This window comes from Carassius gibelio, chromosome A16 (assembly GCF_023724105.1).
Source record: "Carassius gibelio isolate Cgi1373 ecotype wild population from Czech Republic chromosome A16, carGib1.2-hapl.c, whole genome shotgun sequence".
NCBI classification, from domain to species: Eukaryota; Metazoa; Chordata; class Actinopteri; order Cypriniformes; family Cyprinidae; genus Carassius; species Carassius gibelio.
In genome coordinates, this window is record NC_068386.1 from 7,427,454 (window position 1) to 7,438,490 (window position 11,037).

At 35.2% G+C, this 11,037-nt stretch overlaps 1 protein-coding gene across 1 annotated transcript in view; it reads right to left on the minus strand.

Annotated features, from left to right (window-relative positions):
• The window catches only part of emc2 (ER membrane protein complex subunit 2), a 28,891-nt gene extending 18,189 nt beyond the window's left edge, over positions 1 to 10,702 (minus strand). The window contains exons 1-5 of the mRNA XM_052618546.1: positions 10,587 to 10,702; positions 9,392 to 9,505; positions 6,893 to 6,957; positions 4,855 to 4,940; positions 3,496 to 3,553 (exon numbers count right to left, since the gene is read on the minus strand). Coding sequence (XP_052474506.1) covers positions 3,496 to 3,553; positions 4,855 to 4,940; positions 6,893 to 6,957; positions 9,392 to 9,505; positions 10,587 to 10,626 — 363 coding nt within the window. The 5' untranslated portion in view covers positions 10,627 to 10,702. The remainder of the gene's footprint in view (positions 1 to 3,495; positions 3,554 to 4,854; positions 4,941 to 6,892; positions 6,958 to 9,391; positions 9,506 to 10,586) is intronic.
• Between the last annotated feature and the right edge of the window lie 335 nt (positions 10,703 to 11,037).

Consider the following 11,037-nt stretch of genomic DNA (forward strand, 5'->3'; position numbering starts at 1 on the left):
TTGTTACATATCTTTTGGATGTTAACAGAGGGGCAAAGCGATATGATTACTAGATTGTGAAAAACAATGTAACCGCACTGATTTGATGATATCCATTTTGCACCGATCATCTCAACTTCCCATTTACACGCCGTTAAATGTGCTTGCAATTTAACTTTGATCATGGGAATAGGGAGAGTGCCTCGGTTGAAATGCACAAAAAACAAACAGAGCAGGCCTCTCGTTTTCAGAGGGAGAAAGACGGATAGAAGCAGTTCGGTCCAAAAGTAACAGATAGTTAAATAAATATCAATGTTAATGATATAACAAATGCATGGACGAAAGGACGGAGGACAGGAGGATTTTCTTTTTTTGTGCCCACAAGATGAGGATGGTGATAGCTTAAAGCAATAGTTTAAAATGAAAACCCCAAAATGAAAATTCGGTCATTATTTGTTCACTTGTTCCAAACCCGCTTGGATTTCTTCAGTGAAACACAAAAATAGTTTTTTTTATTTTTATTTTTTTTATATCCTGGACAATTTTCAACAAAACAAAACAGAATAAGGACTGGGACTGTCATGCTTCCAAATGATAAAAAAAGTGACATTAAAGACCAAAATATTACTTAACCTTGACAGGTTAAGTTAATGAGAGAAGTAGCAATGACTGATGTGTGAAATAATTATTTTTCTAGTCAGATCTGTTCAATTAATAATTTGACTGACTGATTTGGTTCTTGAATTCAACTTCCTTTTTCAATTATCTAGTCAAAACGGTTAACATTCCAAAGAAGGAGAAGATTATCACTGAACAACACTTCAAAGATTATGACTCCAGAAGATTAAAAAAAGATAGTGTACAAATCAAATTGATTATTTTTATGATATTTTTACTGTTACTGTTTTAAACTTAAAAGCTCCCCATAATTCCATGCAAAAGAGTGACATTATAAAAAAATGATCATGGAAGAAAAAAATCATTAAGGTTTGGTGCAATATGAAGGAGAGCAAATGATGACAGATTCTTAATTATGGGTGAACTATCCCTTTAAGGCAGAAAACAGGCAGAGAGAGAGAGATCACCAGGGGGAAGGGGGTCCTGCCGGAGCGCACATGAGGGTTTATTGACTTTGCCAGTAAAGCCTCCATGTGTTCAAAACAGACGGACGGTGAAGTGTGGAATCCGTGCATGATATCCAAAGAACAAAAGTATCCGCTAAAACATTTAAGCAAGTCCATGTGTAAAGACAGCGCAAAAAAAAATGTGTTTTGCGTCTACAGGGAAGGCCCAAAACAAATAAGATTATGAAAACACTAAAGCATTTATTTTTGCATGGCTGCACACCCCTTATGTAAGAATGAAGGGCAGGTACAAAATATGCTTTAGGGTGATGGTGGAAAGATACTAGAAAAACAAGGAGCATACTTGGATATTGTAAACCAGTCCACTTAAAGTCAATAAATATTAAGGGAATAAAAAACAGGCTTCACGTGTTATGCCAAGACAAGAAAAAAATCAACAACTAATGGTACATATGGGCTTTGAATACCTAAGTGACCTATAAATAATAATAAAATTTAGCACTGAACCAAGTACTTTAAAGGGAAGTTCACCCAAAAATAAAATACACTACCATTCAATAGTCTGGAGTACAACCCTCTACATGTCTGATATTAGCCAATGGCTAATAAATTCTCAGATTTTACTTGCCAGTGTGTTAGTTGGAGGCTAAGTATAAGTTTAGCACAGATATATTTTCACTCGTGAACACTCTCTGTCTGAGGCCTTCAGAGTTTCACTCTCCGTCAAGCGATCTGTGATATATCTCAGTTTATCTCATTTGATACCCAGCGCACCTGTATTTGATTTACCGTAAACTCTAGTGGGAAGGTGGACATCGCTGTCGCTTTCTCTCACATGCACACAGTGAGTGAGAGACAGAGAGAGAATTGATGTGCTACATTTAAACAATATTCTTTGTTGGGTTTTTTTCTGTCAATATAACAGCATTCCTTTGGAAGTCTTCAGCTATTAAGGACAGACAGGTTTTCCGGTAGTGGGTGGTGTTAATGCGCAAACGGCAATCCCATTGGCTGGCGCTCACCTATTATCATTCCTGTTTTGATTTCAGCAAATCAGTTCAAGTGAACGCACAAAACCGGATTAATATTCATGAGTCCAGCAGCTCATTAATCCTTAGTAATGCTTAGTGTGTTTTATAGTTCTTATTATTAGAATTTGTATCATAGTTATCCTAGTATTTTTTGTCAGAAACATTGAATGACAGAAAAAACACCACCTCTCAAGTTAAAATGTTCAGTTAAAATGTCTAATATGCATTCAAACATGGTTATCAAATGTATTTCTTACTACTTAAGTTATATTAAATAATACTTGATTATTATAAAGCTTGACTGACTGATGTTAAAAGTGTACTGATCAGTCTGGCGAGTAAACTAAAATATTTACTAGCCAATGGCGATTCAATTGCCAACATGTTCGGGGGTTTGAGTAGTTAAGTTTTTTTATGTTTTTTTTTTTTTTTTTGTTTAAAGAAATTAATGCATCTATGCACAAAAGATGCATTAAATTGATCAAAAGTGACAGTAATGTTGCAGCAGATTTCTATTTCAAATAAGATTTCAAGATAACTGGGCCATTTTTCCCCAGTCATCTCAATTGAATTGAATTCAAACTTAATGCCATTACTTTGCAATTTCACAAAAATATTAAGCAACAAAACGGTTTTCAAAATTTATAACATGTTTGTTTCTTAAGCACACAATCAGCCTATTAGAATTATTTATTAAGGATCATGTGACACTGAAGACTACTGCAGGCTTTTAAAAATGTGAAAATAGTTTGCCAAGAATAAATATATATATTTGTAATATTTTTGATTTTTGACATGTTTTGAATGGAAGTGTAGCTTAAAAATCTGTCCAAAATTGAATTTGTTATTCGCTGATCCTCACCTCACTGGATTGAACTCAAGAACTTCCTATTCTGTGGAAGAATCCTCAAGACTGGTCTTGTGAACCAGACCAACCGATTCACTTAAACTCTTAAAACTATTTGTTTTGTGATGAAATAAACCCTAATGCAGTTGAAATGGCATACAGGTGAATAAATTAAAAATGAATAAAAAAATTTGGGTGAACTATTCCTTTAGGTTATCTAATGGTTAAAGGTAAAAAAACAAAGGGGAAAAATCAACATCCCTGGGACCGCTCTATGGAGTCTCAGGAAAAGCAATAAATCCCCATCTTCAAAAGACAAGGCATTTATTTTTGCCAAGTTTGTCATGGCTGTGTTTAATGCAACGGAAGTCCATAAATCAATGGTCTTTGTTACCATCACACACTTGTAGTACTGTGTTTGCGTGTGTGTGTGATTTTAGCGGCTGAGGTCACTGCAGGGAGAAAGCATATAACTTATACGGCTGAAATCTCACAAAAAATAACTTTTTAGATAGCAAAACGACTTTCAGACTCTTTTTTTATTTTTTCTTACCGTATTGGTCGGGTCATCTTGAAGTATTGAGTCATACAGCTTATTGGCATCCTCATACCTTCAACAGAAAGATCATATTTAAGGATAATCAACAGGAACACGGGTCATGTGAAATGAAGTAGTAGGGCTATCAAATAAAGTTCCCAGTAACCAACTTCTTGTATACACAGCGGCTTGTTTCTATAATGACCGAGACTACGTATCCAAGCGGCAGAAATAAACAGTCATTATTGTACCTCCTCAAATAGCCAGTGTTGTGTGAGGTTTACTAGCTCCACAAAGAGCGTAATCCACCAACGTGATTGCCTGCACTTTGATTTACCTCTAAACAAATCAGCCTGCACTTCCACCACAAATCAGGCATCGTTTCGAAGTGCATTTTGCTTAACAGGCATTCCGAGAAGAGACGTATATGAGTTACAGATGCAAAGAAAATGAAATAAATACACTGATCGGGCCCTTCGACCTGAGCTGAGGGTTGGAGAGCACAGTGTTTGAAAGTACATTATGAAGTACAATGCTGATCCCATACACTGTTTTGTGAAGAATATGAGGACAATGCAATAAGCTTGTCATGTCGAATGAAGGATGAAATAGATTTTTTTTTTCTTTTTACAAGGGACAACCTGCAAAGCTAACCCTGGTGCGGCCAAAGCAGCCGTTTTATGATCAAAAGCAAAACCTGTTTCAGTCGGCAACCAACAACAGAAGCAGCTCTGGTTCTTATTATCACTGGGCTCCAACGCCACTCCTCTTCTCACATCCACATTAGAGCTCAATCACTCTCTGGCAGATCTCACATGGCACCAGCCGCTTTGACTTGCTCGATTTATGTAGGATTCAACCATGTGGGAGTGGAGGCGGAGAGTTTCACTTAAGTCGAGCGTCTGATGGCAATTAGATCCAAATTTGTAGTTTATTTAATCTGACTGTGCAGGGGCAATCATTCACAATTACGGAACAACCTCTGGCATAACTGATAAACATGTTGAAGATATGGCGAGCAGACTGAAACAGATCTGAAATCCTGCTGAAATTCTATACATTGACATCAATTTACGGCCTTCTTAATTCTTTGCTCAAACATAGCGACAGTGCGGGGGGAGGTCACAGAGGGACCCCTAGAATAATAGCGGCAAAGACCACTTCCAACTTCTGAATTCCTCATTCGGGCAAAAGAGCCACAGGATTACCAAAGGCTAAACCGTTCTCTCTCGCTTTTCCACTTAGCAGAAGGAACGGTGGCTTGCAAAATAAACAGCCTCCCTTCCCACGCATCCTGCCACTTACGTCCCCCCAAACCCTCCGTTGTAGCTTATTCAAGCCATGGTGTTAAGATGTTGCTGCGGTGTGTCTTACCTCTCCAGAGCCTCCAGCCGCATCCCTGCTAATCGCTTCACTCGGTGACTGTCTGGGAACTGCCTCTTCAGCTCCTGTAGGCAACTCTACGCAAAACACAACAACAATGTTGGGGTTGATCATGCAAACATGAAAAAAACAGGTTTTCCTAACATTTTCCAGACATGTGCCATTGGTCTGTCACTGTACATTTTCACTACTGGTTAAAATCTGAGAATCAACCAAAAAAAAAAAAAAAAAAAAAAATGGCTGCCTTTTTCTTTTTAATTGACACAAAATATTAATATACTTATACATTTACACCAGTTCATAGCTTGGGGTCTGTAAGATTTTTTAAATGTTTTTGGAATAAGTCACTTTTGCTCACAAGCCTCACAATTTCTTTGAAGTAAATATTATTACAATTAACTTTTTTTTAAGGTATTTTAAAAAAAGTACTTCATTCCTGTGAAGGCAAAGTTGAATTTTCAACAGCCATTAGTCCAGCTTGACACTTCAGAAATAATTTTCATATGCTGATTTGATGCTAAATAAATATTTCTTATTAATATCAATTTTAAACATTGTTGTGCTGATTAGTATTTTTGAGAAAACTTTTTTCAGAATTATTTGATAAATAGAAAGTTCAAAAGAAGAGCATTTAGCTGTTTGTTTTTTAATGGTAATGTTCATTATTTATATAGAAACTTTTGAACTAGAAGTAAGATAAATTAAATGGTTCTTATAGAAGCAAAAATCAACGGAAATACTACAAAGATTCAGTTTTCAAGTGTTGTGAACTATTCATTAAAATTGATATATCAAACTTGATACATTAAAAAAAATACAAAATGTAATATTTTTAAAGAATCAATAGATAATTCAAATTAAAAAAATTATATGTTTTGTGATTTCATGTCAGGCGTTACAGAGTTAACGTCAAAAAATGCTGACGAATTAAACATCAGTCATGATTATTTTTCACAAAGAAAGAATTCATGTATTTTTTCAACCACAGTTTGAGTGATCATGCAAAGGCTGCTGAATTACAGAGGACTTGAAAATTATACTACAACTCTCAGGGGTGATGAAATGTGGGCTTTGTGCATTTTTTTTGCCCACAGCATTTAAAACTTTATAGATCTACTCTAAAAAGTGTGATGTGACTAGTTTGACAAGACAAAATTACAGCAAAGGTTTCTGCTGACCATAAAATGAAACCGTAACTTTCCTGTCCGTGGGTCCCATGATAAACAGGTCGGCCATACAGCAGTGAGGAAAAATTGCAAGTGACGTGGGTGAGAATTCAGAGCACTGCACAGCGGGAACCCACAATTCCACACTGGCTACTATAAAAAGCAGAAGCAGGATGCTACTTTTACCAGTTCTTTCCCATTGAGATGAACAGGCCCCCGGATTTTTTTTTTTTTTTTCACACACTCATGACTTGGTGAGGAATGGTTACTGTCAAATCCAATGTTTTCCTGGTTAGGATGGAAAGTTTGCTCTGTGGCTTAGCCCGGCTGACCCATCACGCTCACAGACGGTTATTCCCGCTGTTTTCCTAGCCACTGGTAAGAACCTCAGAAACTGACTACTGTAAGTGTCTCAAGTCAACAAGGAGGATCTGGAACATCCCTGATTTGAATCTCAAACCATTTGTTTTTTTTTTTTTCAAAAGAAAGAAGTGAAACATTGCATTTTCAGTGGGCAAAAATCATTTAAAGCTTAGCGAGTAGAACGACAAGCTGAAGAGACCATAGTCATTTATTTTTGATTTAATTACATTTTAGGAATGAAAACATTACATTGCGATAAATGGATTGTACTGATGTTTAACAACAAACCGATTGTTAAGGTGACGAAGCATTAAAAAAACACTTTCATTAGACACAAACTCCATTGAAAATTAAATGATCTAGGACCTTTATGCAGTGGGTGCCGTGGTAAAGTCTGTAAATCTATCCCTCTCAGCCTTGCTTTCATCTATGTTCAATATGGCGTCTAACCTGAAGGTCTACAGATGAAAGAGTGCAAAAGTTACTCAAAGGAAACTCACCCAGGCAAGATCGTCACGACTGCAGTCCAGTGCTGCAATCATCACCTGCTCGTAAATTATCCAAACTGAACACAAGAGACAAACAGAAAATGACACCAGATTAGGAAGTCCATTTTTCACCATGGTAGCAGAAATGATAAATGAACATCGAGCCCATGTGAACTCGAGCAAACTGTGACGTTTCTTCTCTGTATCATTAGAAAAGACAATCTTTAGCATCCATCAGCGGCATAGTTTGTCTGCGTAATCTCCGGGTGTGGGCGCGCTGGCACGTTTCATGGAAACGCTCAGTTTTATGTATCAGTTCAGTCAAACACCACAAAGGGTGAGCGGATTTCACCCTCTATTCGTCATGACATGCGTTATGTGCTGAAACTGCGCAGCTATCGTCATCTCGGCCCAAAAAGTGGGTCGTTACTTTGACAGATTGCAGGAATTTAAGATTCCTACAATTAAATGTTTAAGTAATTTCCAAGACGGCAACATTTAATGTTCAACTGGCAACCATAACAAAGCTAGCGGCTTTAGCTGCTCTATTTACAATAAAGAAAACGGATTAGGGGGCTTGGCTAATGGATCCAATTAATGAATTTAATGCTCCATGACAGACAGAGAAGTGTGTTTTGACAAGCATGTCCGAGTCTATCGGCTGAATGATTACAAAAGTGTTCATTGAGAAGGAACAATAAAATCCCACTGAACAAGAAAAAAAAAATCCAAAACAAATGCCTAGAGTTTTCTGAGTTTTTATGATTCCAAGTCTTGCTTTGATAATAACCATCTAGTTTCACAGCCAATTTAAGAGCTGGTTTCAATAAAAATAAGCTTTGTAAAGCATTTACCCCTCAGAGAGGGTCTTTAAGGACAGTATAAATCATAATCACAACAACAACAAAAAAATTTAAAAGGTTTCTGTAAAAAGACTAAATCATGCACCAATAAAATACAACTCATTACATGGCAAGTGAGAAGTACTAGAACAATGGCTGAGACTTTCACTGATCTTTGCTTTATCTTTCCTTTATTAGATACCAGGCCTATGTAGAAATTTGAAAAGCATCCTATAGCCATAAAGTACATTGTAATTGTTTTGTTTGGTAGTATTAGCACATGTATTGCAATAAATGCCTTATTGAGGGCTGTTTGGCAACTTGCAGCTTGGCTCTTTCATTGTTGTTTGCTAAGATTCCTCAAAAAGTGGTGTTGTTCTTTGACGAAACAGCCAAAAAACATTTAATAATAGTTATTTGAGATTACATGTGGTTTTGAAATAACAATATGAATGAAAAAAGGCCTAAATTTGATTTGTGTTGCAAAACAGTCCAGTTTCTTCAACTGGTAAACCAAAATTGTCTATAGAAAGACGTTTCAAAAGCCAGCATGAAGGATTGGATCACCTCTGAGATAATGATTTTAACGCAAGAGAGTTTTGGCTTTAGTAGCTATGTTTGACAACACGATTGCAGGACTTCATCTGCTTGTCTGGCTAAGAAACCCATAAAAGACCACAGTAAATAAATATTAAGCCATCTTAAGCATTTCAGATGTTTCTACTATAACCTCATTTCAATGTCAAGAGAAAAGCTGAAAAGTCTTTTTGCTTTCAAATATTTAAGGACAAATCAAGAAAATCACTAAGGAAAGAAACAAGAATCGGTCAGACACTCGACAAACATTACTTTTGTTAGAGAGAAAAATAAAAAAATATTCATCATACACGCATAGATGTTTTTTTTTTTTTTTTTCTGGTTTTGGGATCCAAATCTAAAACAAAATATTTGCTTTTGAAATAAGTTAGTGGAACATTAGTGGATCCAAACACTGCAGCCAAAAAAATTTTATAAAATTAATGGCATTTAATGTTAACATTTGCCAAAAACATATTATTTTGAAATGTACTGCCTTAAGGAAAATAAAGGTTAATGGCTTGCACCACTGAAATATTATTGCCAAGACTGCGTTAACTACTCATTTAGTGAGGTTAATTTATATTTTTATAAAAATGTAAGTTTTTAGTGGCAGTAGCTTACAAAGTGAATTTAGAGACAACTTTTCCCCTCACATTTTAATTGTAAAGCCTTTCCGAGAAGTTGCAGGTTAAATTAATTCCTCTCTAAATCACAACCACTACAGCCCTCAAAGCATTGCTTTTGAAACAAACTCAACGTCTTAATACATTTCAAGAAAATTAGTCAAACTTTAGATCTCCTGCTCTAGGAAATTTTCCTATTATTTATCTAATGGGAATATAACCTCAATGTTCTACGATGGTTCCATGCAATAAATTATAATAGTTATTCAGACTATTTATTTGTTAAATATCTGTCACTTCTTCTATTGAAAGGATGTGTCTGATTGTTGTCAGGCAGACATCACCCTAAACCAGATCTAATTATAAAACCCATTAAGTTTATACCTAACTCTAATGTTATAGAGGCTAAAGGTCATTTGTGTTTTATAACTTATAACTTTGCTTTTGTGTACTGTAAATGTACTTACTGTCATCTCCCAGTTTAGACGCGTGCTCATTAATCAGCTCTTCACCGACATCCACAATCTGCTCACTGTTCCTGTAATTCTCTTCTCTCCACTTACGGAGTTTGTCACGCATCTCTGAAATGCAACAAATAGACACATCAGCCCTGAAACTTTACCACCAACTTATTTTCTTCATCAATTATTTATTTTGAATATAACATAACTTCCTATATTCATCTTCTTACTTGGTTTTTAATATCTTTAGTGCTCCATTAGACTGACATGCTTCCTGACTATATACTTAATCAAATCAAACCTTTTTAGGACAGTCTAGGTTATATAAGAAAAATACAACTCCCTGATAATGATAGTACTTTCTAAAAATGCTGTAAAACAGATAAAATGCCCCGAAATATCTAAGATTTTTACAAAATATTTAAAACAAAAGCACATACAGAGCGGTACAAAGATCTGAGACCAGACCACTGATCAAGCTTTTATAAAAAAAAAAATCCCTCGTTACAAATTAAATTAAGAAAATGTAATCTCATAAAGTTTTAGTATTTGAAATCCTTGTTTTGCTTTAATGATAGCAAGATACCAAGATGATCTGAGAAATCAAGTTGTGACTAAAGAGTAAGTCATACATCATGTAACATGTAAGTGATGAATTAATCTGAATTAACGTTAAGCAGTGTGGTTTAATCCGAATTTGTTGATCTTTGCACTGAATTAAGATATCAGCTTTATGGCAACAAAAGAATGTCATCATAAAAACAAATGATGATCATCTCAAGAGCATGAATATCACATCAGATCTTTGCAGATCCCCAAATCCACAAGAGACTCATCGTAAACAGACCAGGCAGACATAAAAAGATTTGCATTAAAATCCGCCTACCTTTCAATTTTAGCATTTAATTTAAGCACTAAATAATAGCTGAATACACGCTAAACATCTTCAGCCCAACATCTTATATTTAACTTACATAAAATTATATTTTCTATAATACAAGTCTTGCTACTAGGCTGTGCCTTCATAAGCTAACTGGCTAATGTTACATAGTGGCATGTTAATAATAATGAAAAAGCACAAAGAATAAGGCACTTAGTTCGTAAACCTATACAATATGAATAACACGACTAACTATATGATTGCTATATACGGACACTGAATATCTATATAACAGCTGTTAACCAAAACAAAGTAATTTACCTTCCCAAGTGACATCGTAGAGCTCCGATATAGACGACATGTTTTCCTAGTCCCGCCCCTTGTGAAGCTGATTGGTGGATGTCAGTGACGTCTCAGTTAACGCTGTGAAGGGTCAGTCAAGGGCAAAGGCAAAATCCAAGCCATTTGTTTTTTTACAATACCAAAAAAATTGAAATTGTATTTATAAAAATGTGCATTTAAGTAATTTATCAAACGTGTATCTTAAGTTTTTTTTTCTTTTTTCTTTTTTTTTGCAACCATGTTTTCAAACATTTTGAGACAATGGACTGATTCAACATCAGAATATATTGAATAAAAATAAATAAATCAATACATAAAACTCCAAATGTTGGGGGAATCACTAATGTAAGACAAAGATCATTGGCAATGAAATAATTTAAAAGTATTTAAATATTAATAATTAGAAAAAATATCTAATAATTATAAATAA